We start from the raw sequence: 21,636 nt of genomic DNA on the forward strand, positions 1-21,636 counted from the left end.
TTCCAAGCCAACCAGAGGTATATAGTGAGGCCCTGTCCCAAAACAAAAAACAAAAAAGTCAACAACAACAACAACAACAACAACAACAACAAAAACAAGTTCTGAGAGAAGGTATCACTTGCCCATGCTTCAGAGTTCATGATAGTGAGCTGAGGGTGGGGTGAACTGTAGTGTTGAACTTTGAACTCCATTCTGTGTGCTTCCAGAGTCTTCTCTGATGTCTGTACCACCACTCCAAAGAGTTCTTAGCAAATATTTACTATTTACATGGGGCTGGACAGAATCTTGCAATGTGAAGCCACCTGGCTTACAGGTCAACGTACCAAATGTGGACCTTGTCCTCTGTTTCTGTGTGCATATGGCCAAGAAGAGGGCAAGCTGTGAGAGATGGGACAGGACAGAAATGAAGATGGAGAGAAAGGGGTCCACTCTGATGGGGCAGCAGTGAGAAAGAGGAAGAGAGAAGCAGGTCTCTGAAGCCTTGAAATGAGCACTATCGATAGAACTCCATTGGGGCTGCCCCATAGCCAATAGCCAATAGTCAATAGCCAACTTATGGAATAGAACTCTTTGATGACCGAAATTCCATTGGAGCTGTCCCATAGTCAATAGCCAATAGCCAACTTATGGAATAGAACTCTTTGATGACCGAAATTCCATTGGGGCTGCCCCATAGTCAATAACCAACTTATGGAATAGAACTTTGTGATGATGAAATTCCATTGGGGCTGCCCCATAGCCAATAGCCAATAGTCAATAGCCAACTTATGGAATAGAACTCTTTGATGACCGAAATTCCATTGAGGCTGCCCCATAGTCAATAACCAACTTATGGAATAGAACTTTGTGATGATGAAATTCCATTGGGGCTGCCCCATAGCCAATAGCCAACATAGCTGTGGAGCATTTGAAAAGTACCCATAAGTCTAAGAAACATAAGTTAAATTTTTGTTTTATTTTTATTTTGTTTTGTTTTTTTCAAGACAGGGTTTCTCTGTGTAGCTTTGGAGCCTATCCTGGAACTCGCTCTGTAGACCAGGCTGGCCTCAAACTCACAGAGATCCGCCTGCCTCTGCCTCCTGAGTGCTGGGATTAAAGGCGTGTGCCACCACACCCAGCTCTCTTTTGCTTTTCTTTTTTTAGTTGCAAATCCAGTGTGTATATTATATTTATAGGACATCTCAGTTTTACCTGGGTGCATGTCAAGTGTTTCATAGCTTACCACTGTACTGTCAGTCCAGTAGCAGTGGGCTGTGAATCCTCAAATTCCAATCAGTTGTAAATTGTACATTGAATATACATATATGTGGGTTCTGTTTTGTGTTTTTCTTTTTTCTTTTCTTTTCTTTAGTTATTTATGTGTGTGTGTGTGTGTGTGTGTGTGTGTGTGTGTGTGTGTGTGTGTGTGTGTATGTTTAGCCTCCAGGATCTTTGGATAAGTCTTCACAGTGATCCCCATCTCTAATGAGTGAGTGTATGAGAATGGAGCATTCAGCTCTCAGGAACCCCCCACTCCCCAGCTACTAACTTTGGAAAAGTCTTAAGTTTTCCAAATATGTCCACAGCTCTTTTTTATCATCACACACCAGATAGTAATCTGGCTGCAGCCAGAAGGTGGGAGACCTGAGCTTCCTTCCCAATGCTCTGCCTTGACCTATCACTGCCCCCTGCGTCCCCCTGGAGCCTGTCTAATCAAATCCAGGCCTGACCTCTGCAAAGGCCCTGGACCACGTAATAAGTTCCCCTCCGGAGCTGCTGCTGTAGATGTGGTTCTCAGGAGACTCCGTCCCTCGGGGTGATTTATAGGGGTGTCCAGGACCGTTTCCTGTCGTCTCCATTCCCTTCCAACCGAGGACTGCTGGCCTCACTTTCTGCCCTTCTGGCCTCTGCCATAACCTGCTGTACCCATGGTGGGTCCCAGGGGAGCTGGAAGACCCTTTTCAAAGGGCACATGGACAGGGTGCCTGCCATCGCCTTTCCCCTGATGCGTCCTATGGCCCTCACACCTGGCAGGGCTCCCACCTACTTCATCCCCTCTCCTGTCACCCAGCTTGAAGTGAGGGACCTCAAACTGTCCTCAGAGGACCAACATGTGTACAAATATCTCACTAAAAACAAACAAACAGCACACACACACAAGACTTGTGAACCAAATATGTTCTGCTCTGACACTAGGGGAGCCCCAAGCCTCTTTGAGTGCAGGAGTGCCTTGAAGGTCTCAGGACTGCAGCTAATCTGGGTAGGCTCTCTGGCATGGAGACAATGGCAAAGGTTAGTGCAGAATCTGAGGGTCCTGGGGGCGTCTACCCCTCTGTTTATGCTGTATAAACTAGGTCACTCAGCGAGCCCCAGGCTGACCAGGGAGTCGGTAAAGGACAGGAAGAGGCCAGGGAAGCAGAACCTTGGTGATAAGAGAACATCTGACAGTCCAGCTGGGCTCCCCAGGTGAAGCTGAGGAACCAACTCTGTCTATGCCCTTGACCTTCCCTCTAGCCTTTAAGAAAAGGCTGGCTGGGGCTGGAGAGATGGTCCAGTTCAGAGAGCACTGGCTGTTCTTCCAGAGGACCTGGGTTCAATTCCCAGCATCCTCCTGGCGGCTCACAACTGTCTGTAACTCCAGTTCGAGGGGACCTGACCCCCCTCTGTTGGTCTATTTGAGCAGCAGGCACACACATGGCACATAGACACCTATATTTTTATTTGTTTGTTTTTTCAAGACAGGGTTTCTCTTTGTAGCCCTGTTTTGGAACTCCCTCTGTAGATCAGGCTGGCCTCGAACTCACAGAGATCTGCATGCCTCTGCCTCCTGAAGGCTGGGATTAAAGGCGTGCCCCACAATCACCCAGCCTAAATATTATCTTTAAAAAGAAGAAGGAGGAGGAGGAGGAGGAAGAGGAGCCTAGTTTAACATATAGTCTGCTGGCGGGGTTTCCTAGCCTTGGAGAGAAAGGAAATAGGAAACTGGCAGGGGTACTAAGGTACACCCCTGCAGAAGGCCTGGGCTTCAGTGCCCCTTTTATTAGACAAAAGGATTCACTTCAAACTGGTTTTCAAGCATTTTTGGACAAGCAAAGCAACCCTTCAGAATCAGTGTGCCAGTAAGACATCACACAGGACCTGCCAGGGCCCCTCCAGTGAAGACAGTGAGGGCCGGGCGGGCCCCGGGGGACCTTTAGGAGTCCAGTGACCCTACTGGTATGAGGACTGACTCCTTGCCCGCCTCCTTCCAGCATCAGCATTGCTTTCCAGCATCTTTATACTCAACCTCGCTGTGCTGGTAGTTTCTTTCTGAGGTTGAGGGTTTGAGGGAGGGCTCCCCCATAAAGGCCAGACTCCACTATCCCAGCACCCAGACCTGAAAAGCAGCAGCTTCTTCCATGTCTCTCCTCAGACCAGTTCTAGGGGCTCCAGGGAGTCCAGCCTGGGGGCCGAGAGGCACAAAAGTCTTGATTCTGTAATGAGGAGGCATCTGCAGTCAGCAGAACCATTAGTCTGCGCCCCAGGTTGGGGATGGGGGGCTAGGGAGATACAGCTCCTCTCCAGCTGGAGTGAGAAGGGGGCATCAGCTTCTACTTAGGCAGAGTCTGGGTGAGGGAGCAAGATAGCAGATTCTGGAGCCCAAGTGCTCTCTCCCCCACCCCCAAGATCTGTCTCCTGTCTTCCTGCAGAAGCCCTGCCTTCCTGGAGGTTGAGCTGGACAGGGCCCAGAGACTTTTCAACCTCCAGTCCTGAGCCCTGGGTTGACCCACAGGCCTTTGGCCAAGCACAGCCTTTGGCCTGAGGCAGGGCAGGCTGACCTCTGGATGCACCCTGGGGATCCTCTCATCAAGCCCGATGGGGTCCCCAGCTGGACCACTTGCCCTTCCCTCTCAAACCCAGGCTCCAAAGTCCTGTCCACAAGAGCTTTACCTACAGGGAGACACTGGTGATTGATTACCTAGACAACACCAGAAACGCATACCCGACGTGGTAGCTGGCAGATTCAAACCCCTACCCTTGTCCAGATGGGGACAGTTAGGCCAGATATAGGAGACAGAGCCTGGCTTCCCAGCAAACACCCGGCCCGGAACACGTGTACAAGGAGTTGTACACACACATCCACCACACTCCCAGGAGGCCAGCAGAGAGGAGGAGGCTGGGCAGGGGATTTTTAATGCATGTTTATATTTAATGAACCACAAGCAAATGAGATGGGGAATGGCCACAAAGGAGCCAGCCCCCAGAGACTCCTGAGGGGAAGGCACAAAGGCTCGTCCTCATCCTTTCAAGCTGCTGAGCTGCCATGGAGTCTAGGGCAGCACTGTGGGTTGAGGGAACCTGAGAAGGAACACTGGGACCATGAGGAGGGCTGTCCCGGCATGCCAGGGAGCCTAGAGCAGGGACAGCCAGCAACAAGCTCCAGGGTCCCTGCTGCTGGGGTTTGGGGGGACTCATTCTAGGAGGGAGGGAGCCACTGCCCCAACTGATGGAGTGCCCGAGGGGAGGGGCTGCAGCTTGGACAGATGGTGTACCGCCTTCCTGCACTTGAAGCAAAGTGGATTTTAATGAAATCTCAGTCCGGGTGCCGAAGCTGGGAGCTCCTATGGGAGGGGCCTTTTCCCAGGTTTGCAGTGTGGGGCCTGAGCCAGGGTGGGAGCAGGGTGGGAAGAACACTTAACCAGCTGGGGGTACAAGGGGGCACCGTGGCCCCCTCTGTAGATCAGAGTTTAAGTGTGAGTCTGATCCCCAAAAGGTGGGGAGGGGGCCCTTGAATATTTATGACACATTGAAATGTAGATTGGTGGGTTTGACAGTCTTCTGAGAGGCCTGTCACCTTGCGTGGATACACTACCCTCTTGGGGCTCTGGAAGAAACTGCAGAACTGCCTGTAGGGAGAGAGGACAAGGAAGGAAGGAAGGGAAAAAAAAAAAAAAAAGAAATCCACTGGGCCCTGGTCAGGAAGAGGCTGGCAGACACTACTGGCAATGTCCCTAAGAGGCGACAGTGGTGAACAGTTCCCTGTCTGGGACTCGGATTCCAGTTGTGTAGAACGTGGCACATATTGCTCAGGTCACAGCAGATCAAAAGACCCTAGACAATTTGGGAGGAGTGCCTTTCTCTACGTGGCCTTCGTGAGTGAGGTCCAGGAGACCCTTTCCTCCCGCAGCCCACACATGCCTATAGAGCTTCGTCACTCTGCTCTGGTTTTGATTTTTCGAAACAAAGTTTCTCTATGTAACAGGCTGTCCTGGAACTCGCTCTGTAGACCAGGCCGGCCTTGAACTCACAGAGATCCACCTCTGCCTCCCGAGTGCTGGGATTAAAGGCGTGCGCCACCACTGCCCGGCAAGCTTCATCATTCTGGAATTGGTCTGCCAAGCATGTCCACCCTACAGCCAAGGGACGCCGTAAATACAGCCCAGCACAGTGTTGTAAATGTATATTCAAAACATTACTATTATTATTATTATTTTGCCTTTTCTTGGTAACTTGATTGTATGGTTCTCAGCTGTGAACTTTGTGTAGGACAATGTCTTGTCGTAGTATCTCCTCCCCAGGTCTCTTAAAGATTATGTCATCTCTGGGATCAGAGTGTTGCCTACCCACGGTGGGAAGGGCTGTGGGAAGGGCTGGTAATGTCTCTTAAGCTACTGTCCTGCCTCAAACAGAGGGCACCTCAGTGCGTGACCCCTCACCTTTCCCTCTGCACCTCCACAGTGCACCTTATCTGCCCCCCTTCTGTTTCCCCAGCCATGTCGGACTTCCATGTGCACCCCCAGGCCACCATAGGTGAGGAGGGTGGTGTGGCCCGCTTCCAGTGCCAAATCCATGGGCTTCCCAAGCCCCTGATCACGTGGGAGAAGAACAGAGTCCCCATTGACACAGACGATGAGAGGTGAGCCTCTAATGGGAAGGACAGAGAGGCTGACGGAGGTACTGACTGGAAGATGGCTGTGGAGGTCTTGTGTGTGCCACCAGTGCCCACAGCCCGGGACAGTGCTATTTATGCAAGCTGCAGTCAGAACTGGGGGCCCACATGGCTTCCTGGGCCCAGACTCCAGGCTCGTGAATGTGTGTGTGAGGATCGTGTGTGGTTGTTATCAAGATTAGGAGGGTATATCCACCTGGGAGGGTCCCAGTGAACGTCTGCGATCACAACTCTATGGTCGGGTTAGTGCCCACATCTCAGTGTATGTCCCCATGGCTTGAGGTTGCAATGACTGTGCTGGTCAACTGTGCCCTCCCCTAACAGGTACACATTACTGCCCAAGGGGGTCTTGCAGATAACAGGACTTCGGGCTGAGGACAGCGGTGTCTTCCATTGTGTGGCCTCAAACATTGCCAGTGTGCGGGTCAGCCACGGGGCCAGGCTCACCGTGTCAGGTGAGATCCTTCGGCCTGCCCAGTTCTTCCAGTCACCCCAGTTGGTCTCCTCCCAGACAGACCCAGTTCCGCAGTGTGACCAAGTGTGTATGGAGGCCCTGTGAGCACAAGCCAGAGGCAGCTGAGGCTGGTCTCTAGCCCTCCCTTCCTGAGAAGCATGTCTTCCCTGAGATCCCTGCCTCTCCCAATGCCGGAGGTGTGGCCGGGAGTGGAAAGATGGTTGTCAAGACGGACCCTCAGGTCCCCCAACATCTCCTTGTCTTCAGAACTTGGTTTGGGGCTGGTGTATGGTGTATCCAGGGTCCTGAGTGGGAGCGAGGAAATGGAAAAGCTTCCAACTGGAATAAGGAAATGTGGTCTTCTCCTCCCAGGCTCAGGCTCTGGGGCCTACAAGGAGCCCACCATCCTTGTGGGGCCTGAGAACCTCACCCTGACGGTGCACCAGACCGCAGTGCTGGAGTGTGTCGCCACGGGCAACCCGCGCCCCATTGTGTCCTGGAGCCGCCTGGGTGAGCCTCATCCATAGCCCCAGCTCTCTGGCCAGCCTACCCCTGGGAGGGCTGGTCTCATGGTCTCATCACCCAGCTCTGGGGGACTTTAAATTGTATTTGTTCTCCACAAGGGTCAAATCCCCTCCCTGTGGCCTGGGGAGGGGCTGCGTTTCTCTGGAGGTCAGCCTGCTCCTGCATTCTCTCGCTCCCTGCGGGGCCTGGCTTCGTTCCCTGGGTTACCGAGTATAGACAGTTTTCCCTCAGTGTCTCTCTGGCCCCCAGAACTCTCCGCAGCCCTCAGCACCCAGTCCCTCCCACCCCACCCTCCAGGCCCTGGCCACACCCCCCAGTTACGCAATCCTAAACCTTCAAAATCTCAGCCAGCGTCCCACCCTGGCGCTGCTCTCCCCTCTCAGGCTTGCCTGCTCCCAAGTCGCCCCAGCCAGAATCCCCAGGCAACAGAAGAAAGCCGTGAAAGGGTGCAGATGGGCCGAAAGGTCACTGGGGGAAGGAGCCTCTAGAGGGGTGGGGTGGGGCCCGCATTCACAGGGAGACCACGCCACACTAGCAGCTGAGTGATGGGGGAGGAGGGGCCCTGTGGGATAATGGAGTAGATTTCACCACTTCAGGGCCTGAATGGGGAGCTGTCTCCTTGTGTTCTGGCTGTGCTAATCTGATCCCTGGGGTGGGGGGAGGGCCTCGGTCCCAGGGAGAGGCTGGAAAGGGTAGGCTACCATCAGGAGCCACTAGGCACTCCAGGGGCCATCTGCTCCATCATTTCCCAAAGTACGGCCTAGCAGGAGAAAAAGAATGGCCCAGGGGCCTAACGAGTGTGGGAAACAAAGCTAACCAAGGCTCTTTACTGAGGGACTTCTTAGAGCCTTTATATTCGTGGGCATGTGCCTCAGCATCCTGGAGTAGGGCGGACTCAGCCACGGAATTCACAACTGCTGATCAGATCCAAATTCTCTATGGACTCAAGGAAAAGGGACTAGAGGTACTTAGGGGCTGGAGCAGGAGGATGTCACCCTAGGCTTTGCAGTGAGATGCTGCCTAAAAACAAAAAAAAGCAAGAGCAAAACCAGCCAGCAATCACCACGCTAGAATCAGGACACTGACCCCTGCTGCTGGGCTCAAGGGCTGAGTTTTTCTGCCGCTTCTGGAGTTGTGCGGAGGGATGGTGCCAAAGCCATAGGCTCCTGAAAGACTGGTAAAGGGGCAAGCCTTCTGGAATATGCTCATCCTTGGCATCTTGCACACTCAGGACACTGCTCATTCCCCCTCTGCTTCCATTGCAGATGGCCGCCCCATTGGGGTGGAGGGCATCCAGGTGCTGGGCACAGGGAACCTCATCATCTCAGATGTGACCGTCCAGCACTCAGGTGTTTACGTGTGTGCAGCCAACAGGCCTGGCACCCGGGTGAGGAGGACAGCCCAGGGCCGGCTGGTGGTACAAGGTACAGAGCAGCCAAACCCTTCTCATGCCCTACTCTCCGCCCCCACTCCCCAGTATCTGTGGTCTGTACCAGAGATCAGTACCTTCTACCACTGCAGCTGCCAAGCCTCACCCTAGCCTCTCCTAAGTCTCTGGTTAGGTCAGAGACGCAGGTCTTCCCCAGAACATGCGTCCTAGCCCCAGAGGGGTATGGCGGTTCTCTGACTTGCAGCCCATGTGAGTGCCACCCCTGCAGCTTGGAAAGCACTGCCACTTTCTGATATCAGCAGGTCATTCCCCTGGCTCACACGTGGCCCTTCCTGTCATTCACACATGTGGCACTTCCACGCTCACACCTGCCTGCTGTGCGCTCCAGTGTGCCTGTCACCTCCCTCTCACAGAACAGCTCCCACCTTGCTCACAAGATGTGGGCCCCACAGCCAGCCTCAATTTCCATTTCCGGGGCGTTCCCCTGACCGCCTCTCCTCCTGCGGCATGGGAATGGAGATGGGAAATGGGGAATTAGGAACTTAAATGCTGTTTGTTTAGCATGCTATGTGCCGTTAATCTGTCCACAGGAAAGTGATGGAGTATTTTATTCTTGGGTGTTAATAGAGGCCGTGGATTGGAGGGAAGTGGAATTGGGTGGTGAAGGGGGGCTCACCCATCTCCTGTCATTGCAGCCTTGGAGGTGCAGCCAGCCTTATTAGCACATTTATTTATTTAACAATTTCCTGAGCAGGGAGCTCAGCTTGATTGCTTTCGGATACAGATGTCAGTCTTTTAAATAGTCCTTAAGATGGAGGCCTATTCCTAGATGCTGGGGTGAAGGCAGAAGGGAGGGAGCCTCTCCTGGCCTACCTCGAGTACTTTTCTCTGAGCCATTCCCCCTTCCTCCTCACCCCTTCATGTGTGGCTGTCCCTGACTCCCCTCTCCGTGACCCCTGTGACTCTGCATGCTTCTCTGTGCCTGCTCAGCTCCAGCAGAGTTTGTCCAGCATCCTCAGTCCATCTCCAGGCCAGCTGGAACCACAGCCATGTTCACCTGCCAAGCTCAAGGTGAGCCACCACCTCATGTCACATGGCTGAAGAATGGACAAGTCCTGGGGCCAGGAGGCCACGTCAGGCTCAAGAACAATAATAGGTAAGTGCGTGCATGCATGCGTGCGTGCGTGCGTGCGTGCGTGCGTGCGTGTGTCTATCATAGGAAGTGACCCAAATGTAAGTGTGTATCTCTAGCCAGGGAAGAGTGCTGAGTTAGGAGTCTGGGACTGGGACTTGGGGCTTAAGTCTTGAACCTGCCACCCTCGTGCCAATAAGTCTTGCTCAGACAAGGAGGGGCTCAGTCTCTCCCTCTCTCAGGTGGGAGGTGTGGCTGACCTCTGAGGTTCCTCCTCCTCCGACAGCACACTGAGCATTTCTGGAGTGGGTCCTGAAGATGAGGCCATCTACCAATGTGTGGCAGAGAACATAGCTGGTTCATCCCAAGCCAGTGCCAGGCTGACCGTGCTGTGGGCTGAGGGGTTGCCAGGCCCCCCACGCAACGTCCGTGCGGTCTCTGTGTCCTCCACTGAGGTTCGAGTGTCTTGGAGTGAGCCTCTAGCCCACACCAAGGAGATCATTGGCTATGTCTTGCACATCAGGAAGGCTGCCGGTAGGTGGTGACCATCGGGAGAGCTCTGTCACCCACCCTCACTCACGATAGCTAGCCCTCTGAACCACACACATCCTGACCCAAATCCTTCCTTTCCTGCCACACCCTGCTCCCTGACCACCTCATTTCCCCAAAGCTTCCAAGACCCTGTCCTATCCCTGAACACTCCCTGGCACTACCCTTTGCCTCCCAGACTCACCAAAGCTGGAATATCAGGAAGCCGTTAGCAAGAGTACCTTTCAGCACCTGGTCAGAGACCTTGAGCCCTCCACAGCATACAGCTTCTACATCAAGGCCTACACACCAAGGGGGGCCAGCTTAGCCTCTGCCCCCACCCTGGCCAGCACCCTAGGTGAAGGTAAGGAGGGTGGGATGCAAACCCATAGATGATCAGTCTATCAGAGCAGAGCCAACACATACACCTGTTTAGGTGGTGTGGGTACAGGTGCCTGGCCCGGAGGCTGAGTAGCTAGCTGTGTTGGGAGGAAGGGGCAGCCTTTTCTACTTCATGGAAAGATGCTGTCTGATAAGGCCATGCATGCCCTGTGCCTGGGGTCAGAGGGCTGTCAGGTTCTCGGGTTCTAGGTCACAGGTGGAAAGCTAGAGCTCCAACTGACTGCTCACATCTTGGCCCTCTAGCCCCACTCCCACCTCCGTTATCAGTGCGGTTGCTGGGCAGCTCCTCTCTGCAACTGCTGTGGAAGCCCTGGCCGAGGCTAGCCCAACACAATGGGGGCTTCAAGCTGTTTTACCGACCAGCCAGCGCCGCCTCCTTTACCGGCCCCATCTTGCTCCCTGGGACCGTCTCCTCTTACAACCTCAGCCAGCTCGGTGAGACCCGCGGGGCAAGGGGGCCGGGCAAGGTGTGACACTGGCTACCAGGGGTGGTGTCCCTTCCCTGCCAGGACAAAGCTGCCTGGCAGGGAAGGGGAGGTTGCTCAGGAGCCCTGCGTCCTGCAGATCCCAGCACCGTGTACGAGGTGAAACTCCTTGCCTACAACCAGCATGGGGACGGAAACGCCACGGTCCGCTTCGTGTCTCTGAAGGGAGCCTCGGAGAGGACAGGTGAGGGCTGAGGCTAGGACATGGGCTGCAGCCTGGCCTGGGGGGAAGGAAATGGGCAGCAAGAAGACTAGGTAGGAGGGAGAACAATGTTTGTAGCCCCCATGCACACAGCTTAGACAGAAGCCTAAAGCTTAACTGAGCAGCTTTTCAGCCGTGTGACCTGTGGGCAAGCGGCTTTTAACTTCTCTCAAGGTTTTTTTCCCAGTATGAGACAGGATTCATGATAGCTACTTTATAAAACTATGGCAAAGATGAAACAGTCCATAAAAACAAAACAACGGGGGTGGGGTCTGGGTAGGGGATTTAGCTCAGTGGTAGAGCGCTTGCCTAGCTGAGGGTTCGATCCTCAGCTCAAACATACAAACAAACAAACAAACAAAAAAAAAACGTACTTGTCCTAGGCTAGGAATACAGCTCAGCTGAGTGCTTGCCTAGTTGTCTACAAAGCCCTGGGTTCATTGGGGATTTAGCTCAGTGGTAGAGCGCTTGCCTATTAAGTGCAAGGCCCTGGGTTCGATCCTCAGCTCAAAAAAAAAAAAAAGAAAGAAAGAAAGAAAGAAGAGCCCTGGGTTCCATCCCCAGTGCCACAGAAACTAGGTATAACATCTATAATCACAGCACTCATGAGGTAGAAGCTGAAGGATGAGAAGTTCAAGGCCATCCTCAGCTATATAGCAAGTTTGAGGCTAGCCTGGGATACATGAAACCCTATCTCAAAATAAACAGCTCCAGTCTTCGTATCTGGCACAGAGCTGGTGCTTGGAACTTATAAGAAAGAACTGAAAGCCTGAGCTGGGGTCAGGCAGAGGAAGAGGGCTGGGATGTCTTGCTTCAGGCCAGGCAAGCTGTGCCCCAACCTGACCTGCCCTCTAGCCTTGAGTCCCCCATGTGACTGCCGGAAGGAAGATGTCACCAACCATACATCCACCACAGGCATTGTTATCGGCATCCACATCGGAGTCACCTGCATCGTCTTCTGTGTCCTCTTCCTCCTGTTTGGACAAAGGGGCAGGTGGGTCCTGAGTCTGGGAGGAACTGCCCTCTGCCTCTGTTCCCAATGCTACTCCCCTAACACTGGGCTCATCTCTTAGGGTCCTCCTGTGCAAGGATGTGGAAAACCAGCTCTCCCCTCCCCAAGGTCCCCGGAGCCAGAGGGACCCTGGTATCCTGGCCCTGAATGGAGTGAGCCGAGGAGAGGGGGGCCAGCTAGGCAGAGATGAGAAGCATGTGGATGCCAAGGAGTTGGAGCAGTTGTTCCCAACTGGACCAGCTGGGCAGCCAGGCTCCAGGCCCACTGTGAGTGTCCATGCCTCCCACCCATCTCCTCAGACTCCCCCATGCTGCCCCTCCATTTTGGCCCCGGGACAAGATCTTCCTGGGGCACCTAATTCCTGGTCAGGCTGTTCCTTGGGTTCTGAGTCAGCCTGGGAGACCTAGGGCTGGCCAGGCACACCCAGTCTGCAGCCTGCAGGCCACAAGTTCCTGCACTTGGCAATAATAGCTATGAATGTCCCAACACAAAATCGTAAATTTACTTAAAACAGAATGAACTGGCCAGGAATGGTGGTGAATACCTTTAATCCCAGGACTTGGGAGGCAGAGGCAGGTGGATCTCTGTGAGTTTGAGGCCAGCCTGGTCTGCAGAGTACAGCCAGCGTTACGAAGAGAAACCCTATCTTAAAAAATCAAAATAGAAGAAACCCCAGTATGAGCTGGGAATGGTGGTGTATTGCCTGTTATCTCAGAAGCACTCAGGAGATAAAGGCACAAGGATCAGAATTCCAGGGTTAGCCTTGGTTACATAGAGAGCAAGGCTACATGGTATCTGCTTTTAAAAAATTATGATTATAGCCTTGGTGGTCCACATCTTTAATCCCAGAACTCAGGAGGCAGAGACAGGTGGATTCTGTGATTTCTAGGCCAGCCTGGTCTACATAGCAAGTTCCAGGTTGTCCAGCGCTACACAGTGAGACCTTGTCGCAAAGAAAAAAGAGAAAGATTTTGGGTTTTTTGAGCGGGGAGTTGTTTTTTGTTTGTTAGTTTGTTTTCTGAGACAGGGTTTCTTTGCGTAGCCTTGGCTGTCTTGGAACCAAACTCACAGAGATTCACCTGCCTCTGTCTCCCGAGTGCTAGGATTAAAGGCGTGTGCCACCATGCCTGGCCTGAGAGAAAAGATTTTTCTATGTGACTTTCTCCAGCATGATCTTTTTGATGACGGAGTGTCACAATGTGAAAAGTTTAGACACATCTGCTGGACCCACACCCTGGGGTGGGTTGGAGACTGATCTTGGCCTCTGGCTCTGATACTGACTTCTATGTTCAACCCTTCCGTCCTCAGGATCCCTCAGCCCCTGCTCCATGTGGGGAGACCCAGCGCTCCATGGTACAGCTTCAAGGCTTCAGCCTTGGGGCAGGAAGGACAACAGAGGCCAAGTCCCCCTTTGCAGGGCCTGGGCCTGCTCCAGAACCCCAGAATGTAGGCCTCCTCAGTGAGGGACAGGCCACCCAGCCTCCAGCAGTCCCAACTTCCCTGTGAGCTTACTTGGGACAATAGCCAGTGTTGGTGTGTTCCGGAGGGGCAGTACCCCATTCTCAGGTCAAAGGCGAGGTTTCTCCTGTCCCGTGGGACTTGGATGGTTCTAGGAGCTCGCCAGTGCTTCTAGCATGATTGAAGGACAGGGTTCTGAAACCACAGGAGCCAGTGGGTCCTCCAGGAAGGCATCTCCCCTGCTAGAGCTTATGTCCCCTCACCAATGCCTGCTGCCCACACGACTTCTAATGAAACAAAGTTTTCCTTTAAAAATCCAAATTTTAAAGTCAGAAAAGAGAGAGAAGGAAGAAAGAGAGGAAGTGGATTATCCTCCAGAAATATGTCCCCACTGTGGCTCGGCCCCTGATGCTGTCGCCCTGCTCCGATCTTGTTTTCTCAGGATGGGTTTTAGCTGTTTTGACTCTCAGCACCTACCTCAGCCGGAATGAATGTCCTTGGGAGTAGCGGGGCAATAGCCTCACCCCCCTGCCCCACAGAGCCCGAATGCACTCCTACCTCACGCCCCCTTTGGGGAACCCCCCCACCCCATATTCTTGCCCTGAATAAAAGAAAAAAGAAGAAAAAAAAAGAAAAAGAAAACAAAACAAAACAAAAATCACTTTCCCAAGTGTGAAAGAAACCGTCTACCTCAAACCTCAAGGCCCTTGGTGTGGGCCTGTGTTGTCACTGGACCCTGCTAAGTCTCCTTCTCCCCTAGCCTTGCCTATCTCTCCCTCAGCAGAGGAGGCTGTGGCTAAGTGACCCTGGGGCTCACAGAAATAGAGATGAAATTGGCCAGGGAGAAAATGTGGAACAAGCCAAAAAAACGAGGAAGATTGTTCTTGAAGTATAAATCGTTGTCCCAAACTAGTCACTTCCCTGCATACCACCTGCCCTCCCTCCCTGTGTCTCCCCGATCCTGTTCTGACCTTCTCAGACAACCCACTGGCCACTGGGATCCCTATAATCCTTCCTCCCTGCCTGGGCCTGGGGAAGGTAGGGCATAACCTGGAGGCTTGTCTCCTGTCCTGCCCAGACACGGGGCCCAGTCCTTGGAATGTACTGCGTTATTTGGAGTGGGTACACCCCCACAGAGGCACCCCAGCTTTCTGTATCGGGACCCAGGTAACCTGGCCTACCCGGTTAGCAGGGGTGGCCAGGAGTTATTTTTGTATGAGGTATGTTTACGTTTTATCTCTCTTCTGTTGTATTGTTCTTTGAACTCCTTAGGTTAAAAAGAAGAAAAAGAAAGAAAGAAAGAAAAAAAAAAAGTACCTATTTTTGGTTACACTCGGAAACATTTTTTTAAATAGAGAAGGTAAACTTTTTTTAAAGAAAAAAAAAAGGGGGGGGGATAAATGTATTCCTTAAAAATGAAGTTAGATCATAAAATCCCTGACCCCAAATCCTCTCGGGACTGCCCGCCCCGAACTTTAGATAATTAGCCGATAAAGGTAGAATGTGTGGCGTTTTATTAGGGAACTAGAGTCTTGTCCAAGTGGACTTGGGAAGGGCAGTTTGCCCCTTTTCCCAAATGATAGGTGGCTTCCAGGGCTCTTCCCACTCTGAGGCAGAACCCTCTGTCCCGTTCTCCTTTGGTCTGAGGGGCTGTGGGGAGAGGGCTGGCCACTCCTTGGCCTGGCTTGGAATTGTCACCGTCTATTCATTTTAACTGAATAAAAGTACTGTTGCCAAAGTGAACATTGAGTTTTTTTGATACTGGCTCAGGTTCTGGGGTTTGCGGGTGGGGGCATTTTGGGGAAAGGGCCCTCACAGGGTCAGGGCCTGGGATAATGGCAACCAAACCTTCAGAACTGTGTGAGGCACCCACAATGTGAGCAGTCATATGTCTACGCATGGCCTCATGAAGTAGCTGTGCCAGTAATCATTTCCATAATTCGATATATAACTCAAAAGCTACACAGAGAAACCCTGTTTAAAAAAAAAACTGAATAAATATTTTTTTTTTCAAATGCTTAGATATATAACTCAAGAACGAGGAGGAGCTGGGGTTGTAGTTCAGTTGGCAGAGTACTTGCCTAGCATAAGGCCGTGGGTTACATCCCCAGCACTACATAAACCAGACATGGTAGTGAGCGGCTATAATCCCCGCACTCGGGAGGTGGAGGCAGGATGATAAATTCAGGATCATCCTCAGTTACATCAGTACTCTTTCCTCCCACCAGCCACCCCACCTGCCACCTCATGCCAGATGGTAATAACCAGGGCTCGAAACCCATTCTGAGTGCCTGGTGCCCAGTAATGTGTTTTAACATGGCGTCTACACCGCTTATGAGCTGTGGTTTGGGCGGGCCTGGGAGGAGTGGGGCAGCTATCCCTGTTCTCCTCAGCTTCACTGGCCTGACTCTCTTCCCATTGGTATATCATTTCCCTAAGTATGACCAGCCATCATGACTCGGTGACTGGCTTTGAGACACAATGTTGCAGTAACACTCTGTCACTAGGGCCAGGTTAGAACCTGATCGTACAACTGCTGTTTGGTTTATTAAAGCAAGTCATGTAGGTTCAGTGAGAGATGATGTCTCAGATACACACACACACACACACACATGAGGCCAGCCTGGTCTGCAGAGTACAGCCAGCGTTACGAAGAGAAACCCTATCTTAAAAAATAAAAAATAGAGAAACCCCAGTATGAGCTGGGAATGGTGGTGTATTGCCTGTTATCTCAGAAGCACTCAGGAGATAAAGGCACAAGGATCAGAATTCCAGGGTTACTTGTTACATAGAAGACAAGGCTACATGGTATCGCTTTTAAAAAATTATGATTATAGCCTTGGTGGTCCACATCTTTAATCCCAGAACTCAGGAGGCAGAGACAGGTGGATTCTGTGATTTCTAGGCCAGCCTGGTCTACATAGCAAGTTCCAGGTTGTCCACGCCTACACAGTGAAGACCTTGTCGCAAAGAAAAAGAGAAAGATTTTGGGTTTTTGAGCGGGGAGTTGTTTTTTGGTTGTTAGTTTGTTTTCTGAGACAGGGTTTCTTTGCGTAGCCTTGGCTGTCTTGGAACCAAACTCACAGAGATTCACCTGCCTCTGTCTCCCGAGTGCTAGGATTAAAGGCGTGTGCCACCATGCCTGGCCTGAGAGAAAGATTTTTCTATGTGACTTTCTCCAGCATGATCTTTTGATGACGGAGTGTCACAATGTGAAAAGTTTAGACACATCTGCTGGACCCACACCCTGGGTGGGTTGGAGACTGATCTTGGCCTCTGGCTCTGATACTGACTTCTATGTTCAACCCTTCCGTCTCAGGACCCTCAGCCCCTGCTCCATGTGGGGAGACCCAGCGCTCCATGGTACAGCTTCAAGGCTTCAGCCTTGGGCAGGAAGGACAACAGAGGCCAAGTCCCCTTTGCAGGGCCTGGGCCTGCTCCAGAACCCAGAATGTAGGCCTCCTCAGTGAGGGACAGGCCACCCAGCCTCCAGCAGTCCAACTTCCCTTGTGAGCTTACTTGGGACAATAGCCAGTGTTGGTGTGTTCCGGAGGGGCAGTACCCATTCTCAGGTCATTGGGGCCGGGCGGTAGTGGCGCATGCCTTTAATCCCAGCACTCGGGAGGCAGAGGCAGGTGGGTCTTTGTGAGTTCCAGGAAAGGCGCAAAGCTACACAGAGAAACCCTGTCTCGGGAAAAAAGATGGAATGAATATAAGTATATAACAAGTAAATAAGAAATATATTTGCTAAAGTAGTTCTATAATTTCATTAAGGAGTATAAATAAGTAATGTTATATGTGAGTTTGTAAAAATGTGTAAATGTTGAGTGTGAGTTTATGCTTAAGCACATGTTATATGTGAGTTTGTGAAAAAGTGTGAATATTGAGTGAAAGAACCTGAGACACAGAAGGTAGTGTCCTAGTAGACTGCAAAGCAGGCAGTCTGAATGGTTTCCAAAGCTCCAGAAGCTGCTAAGAAGCTACCACCAGAACTAGCACAACAAGGCTGCTGAGATCCGTGGAAAATCAATGCTAACATCAAAAACGGTGCAGTTTAGAATACTACTGTAACTGAAAAGGTCTCTGTGAACAAAAGTTGCAGAGATGCTTGTTTGAACTAAAACTGTTAACTGCGAAAAGTTTTGGTTGTAAAATGTCTCTTCATATTTGGAAGTTGAAGTCTGATATTGGAATTTTCTTTTTTGAACTTTTTGAACGTAAGAAAATGAGAGAAAACTACAAAAAGGTTTTGTTATGGATTTCTTCATATTTGGAAGGCTCATACCAGAATTTATTATTTGAATTTTGGGACTTAAGAAATGAAATGAACAATAGATTTCATTGCAATGGGACAATTTTGAGTTTACCTATAGTAATGACCTAGAAACTTTGCTGGAATTGTGTTAAAAATGGAACTGTTTAAATGAAGAAATCTATTGTTTCTACCTAGAGTCAAGATACAATTTTATATGCTTTATTAACTGGTGATTCATTAATTGTTTTATGGAACTGTTTATGTAAAATGGAATTACTTTTGGAACTGGTCTTGTGTTGCAAACAGAACTGTTTAAATTGAAAAGTTTGGGTTTTCTAACTAGGCTTGAGACTTTGCTTAAATTATAAAGAAAAGGGAGAATGAATATTCCTTAGTCTATTTAATTTAAAAAATATTTTCTTGTTTGAGTGGATTAATGTGATGTTTTGTTAGTAAGAAATGCAAATGGGTATACTAAGACTACTTTTAAAGTGTAAAAAGTTTTATTAAGAAACTGCTTTTGGATGTTTTTCTAATAGCTTTCAAAGTGTTAATGGTTAAATTGAGAATATTGCTTTTTAATATGGATATTTAGGAATTGTGTAAGTTTGGGTTTCTTCTAACTAGGTTTGAGATTTTGTTTAAAAATGATAAAGAAAAGGAGGAGTTATGAGTGAATTAAGGTTGAATTATGTTTGCAGAAATTATGTTTAACCTATTGGTATTAATGCACCCTGGTTTTGTGGAGTTAAGGAAATATTTAAGTTTGTGAATACATCAGAAGTTTTTTCTACGTTCTGTTATCAAGAAAATTCAAATGATTAAGAGTTAGATTTGTGGGCTGGAGAGATGGCTCAGAGGTTAAGAGCACTGACTGCTCTCCCAAAGGTCCTGAGTTCAATTCCCACCAACCACGTGGTGGCTCACAACCATCTGTAATGAGATCTGGTGCCCTCTTCTGGCCTGTAGGAATATGTGCAGATAGAACACTGTATACATAATCAATAAATAAACCTTTTAAAAAAGAGTTAAATTTGTAAGACAGAAAATTGTTAGCATATATGGTGCTACATTTATGTTAATTCAAATGGTTCTGTTAAGAGTTTGCTTTGAGTTGTAAGATTGGGAGAGTTGTGACTATGTATTGCAATATTTATGTTAACCTGTTAATAATGGTAATGAAGTTAAGGGATTCTTTAAGTTTGCGATTGCATTAAGTTTTTGGTTTAGAAAGGGCTTGATGCAGCTAAAGACGGCTGTAGTCACCTTGGACCTAATTCAAAAAAGAAATGCCATCTTATATCATCGTCTACTCCTAGACTGGGAGGTGTAACAATTATGGAGATTGCTGTAAGCTATTAATAATGAGTTAATTTTTATATATTAAGAAAGGGGGACCTGTGGGAGCCCGTTTTCGGGTTCCTCGTGGCTTTACCCAGCAGGTCCGCATAGAGGATGATTGGGGCCACGGGCCTGAGTGCAGGTGTCTGAAATGGTCTGCACTTGGCTGCGCTGGGGGAGGAGGTCTTTTGCTCCGCCCCCTGGGGCAGAGACCGTCAGGGCCCGTTGGAAAAGGTTCCAGGCCCTCTTGAGGCTATCCTTTATTTTCTGTTTATAATATTCTTATATTATAATATTCTTATATTTCCTGCTGCTCACATTCAAGAAAACTCGGGGGAGCTGTGGGGTTGGTGGGTAAACACCCCACATCTTCCTAGAGGGGGCCCCCTAGCCAGATCCCTGACCTGCCCCACTGGATTAAACCTCAAGGGAGGAGAAAAGGGCAAATCTCTACCTAATGTTGATTCCACTCTGTACAGCTTTACAGCCAAGGGCTCCAGCCCACCTTTCTCTTTATTCAGCAGTGCATAAACACGTGATCATCTATTTTAGTGGTCACTTCTCTGTGGTGCTTTTGTATATAGAAAATTTGTATGCTTTTCTCCTATTAGTGTTTTGCCTGCATGTATGTGTGTACCATTGTGTGCCTGGTACCTTTGGATGTCAGAAGAATGCATCAGATTCTTCGGAACTGAAGTTATGGATGGTTATGAGTCACCATGTGTACTAGGAACCAAACCCAGATACTCTGGGAGAGTATCCAGTGCTCTTAACCATGGAGCCATCTCCCCAGGTCTTATACCAATTTAATTCTTTGTTGTTGATTTTGTTTTAGTTGTTTTGGTTCTGAGACAGGGTTTCTCTGTGTAGAACTGGTTGTTCTGGAACGATCTCTGTAGACTAGGCTGACCTTGAACTCAGAGATCCACCACTACTCCTGGCTGCCAATTTAATTCTTAGGCTGAGAGGTTTTTTTTTTTTTATTTTATTTTTTATTTATTTAATTTATTTGTTTTTTCTGAGACAGGGTTTCTCTGTGTAGCTTTGCGCCTTTCCTGGAACTCAGAGATCCGCCTGCCTCTGCCTCCCGAGTGCTGGGATTAAAGGCATGTGCCACCACCGCCCAGCTCAGAGGTTTTATTTATTGATTGGTTGTTTGGGTTTTTAAGACTGCTCTGGCTGACGTGGAACCTATGTGGAGGGAGCAGGCTGCCCTGGAACTCAGATCTGCCTGCCTCTGTCCCAACCCTCCCAGTGTTAGGATCAAATTCTGTGCCCAGATAGCTGAGGGGTTCTAAAGGAATACTAATAAAGTAGGGGGAAGTTTCTCTGTGTCCCACTCTGTCCCAAGTAAATACACAGGCTTATATTAATTACAAACTGTATGGCCTATGACTCAGGCTTCTTGTTAGCTAGCTCTTTCATCTTAAATTAACCCATTCCTATTAATCTATATGTTGCCACGTGGCTGTGGTGTTACTGGCATCTTGTGGTCCTTGGGCATCAAGCTGGCATCTCCCTTCTGACCCCACCTTTCTTCTCTCTATATCCCTCTTGGATTTCTTGCCTGGCTCCATTCTGCCCTGCCATAGGCCAAGCAGCTTTAATTGTTAACAAATTATTCATATATATGTGTGTGTGTGTTTATATATGTGTGTGTTTATATATGTGTGTGTTTATATATGTGTGTGTTTATATATGTGTGTTTATATATGTGTGTGTTTATATATGTGTGTGTTTATATATGTGTGTGTTTATAAATGTGTGTGTTTATAAATGTGTGTGTTTATAAATGTGTGTGTTTATAAATGTGTGTGTTTATAAATGTGTGTGTTTATAAATGTGTGTGTTTATAAATGTGTGTGTTTATAAATGTGTGTGTTTATAAATGTGTGTGTGTGTGTGTTTATAAATGTGTGTGTGTGTGTGTTTATAAATGTGTGTGTTTATATATATATATATATATATATATATATATATATATATATATTTTTTTTTTTTTTTTTTTTTTTTTTTTTTTCACCGCAGATAGAAAGACATCCCACAGCAATGAAATTTTCTCTTGAATGCCAAGCAGTTGTGGCACACGCCTTTAATCCCAACACCCAGGAAGGGGGAAGCAAGTGGAGCTCTGTGAGTTGGAGGCCAGCCTGGTCTACAGAGAGAGTTCCAGGACAGCCAGAGCTACACAGTGAAACCCTGTCTTGAAAAACCAGCAGACAAATAAATAAACAAACAAATAAATGAAGTTTGCTCTTGAGGTCAAAGTAACTCTCATTTCTCCTTTTTTTTTGGGGGGGGGCGTTGAGACAGGGTTTCTCTGTGTAGTTTTGGTGCCTATCCTGGATCTCACTCTGTAGACCAGGCTGGCCTCGAACTCACAGAGATCCACCTGCCTCTGCCTCCTGAGTGTTGGGACTAAAGGCGTGCGCCGCCACCGCTCAGTCTTTTCTCCTTCTATCCACTTATCTCCTAACTTCTTCAGGCCCTGAACAGAGAGGACCCCAAAGGTGTATCTAGAGACATCTGAGAGCAAAATCTGAG

At 49.5% G+C, this 21,636-nt stretch overlaps 1 protein-coding gene across 2 annotated transcripts in view; it reads left to right on the plus strand.

Moving 5' to 3' along the window:
- The window catches only part of Igdcc3 (immunoglobulin superfamily DCC subclass member 3), a 42,723-nt gene extending 27,488 nt beyond the window's left edge, over nt 1-15,235 (plus strand). Inside the window, exons 3-14 of one of the 2 annotated variants that reach the window (XM_036193068.1) lie at nt 5,731-5,875; nt 6,233-6,363; nt 6,735-6,872; nt 8,153-8,311; nt 9,268-9,433; nt 9,696-9,943; nt 10,137-10,301; nt 10,583-10,774; nt 10,904-11,008; nt 11,882-12,020; nt 12,100-12,304; nt 13,347-15,235. In XM_036193068.1, coding sequence (XP_036048961.1) covers nt 5,731-5,875; nt 6,233-6,363; nt 6,735-6,872; nt 8,153-8,311; nt 9,268-9,433; nt 9,696-9,943; nt 10,137-10,301; nt 10,583-10,774; nt 10,904-11,008; nt 11,882-12,020; nt 12,100-12,304; nt 13,347-13,544 — 1,991 coding nt within the window. In that variant the 3' untranslated portion in view covers nt 13,545-15,235. The remainder of the gene's footprint in view (nt 1-5,730; nt 5,876-6,232; nt 6,364-6,734; nt 6,873-8,152; nt 8,312-9,267; nt 9,434-9,695; nt 9,944-10,136; nt 10,302-10,582; nt 10,775-10,903; nt 11,009-11,881; nt 12,021-12,099; nt 12,305-13,346) is intronic. The other variant, XM_036193069.1, reaches the window with a different exon arrangement.
- Nucleotides 15,236-21,636: the final 6,401 nt, after the last annotated feature.

Source organism: Onychomys torridus, chromosome 7, assembly GCF_903995425.1.
Source record: "Onychomys torridus chromosome 7, mOncTor1.1, whole genome shotgun sequence".
Taxonomy (NCBI): domain Eukaryota; kingdom Metazoa; phylum Chordata; class Mammalia; order Rodentia; family Cricetidae; genus Onychomys; species Onychomys torridus.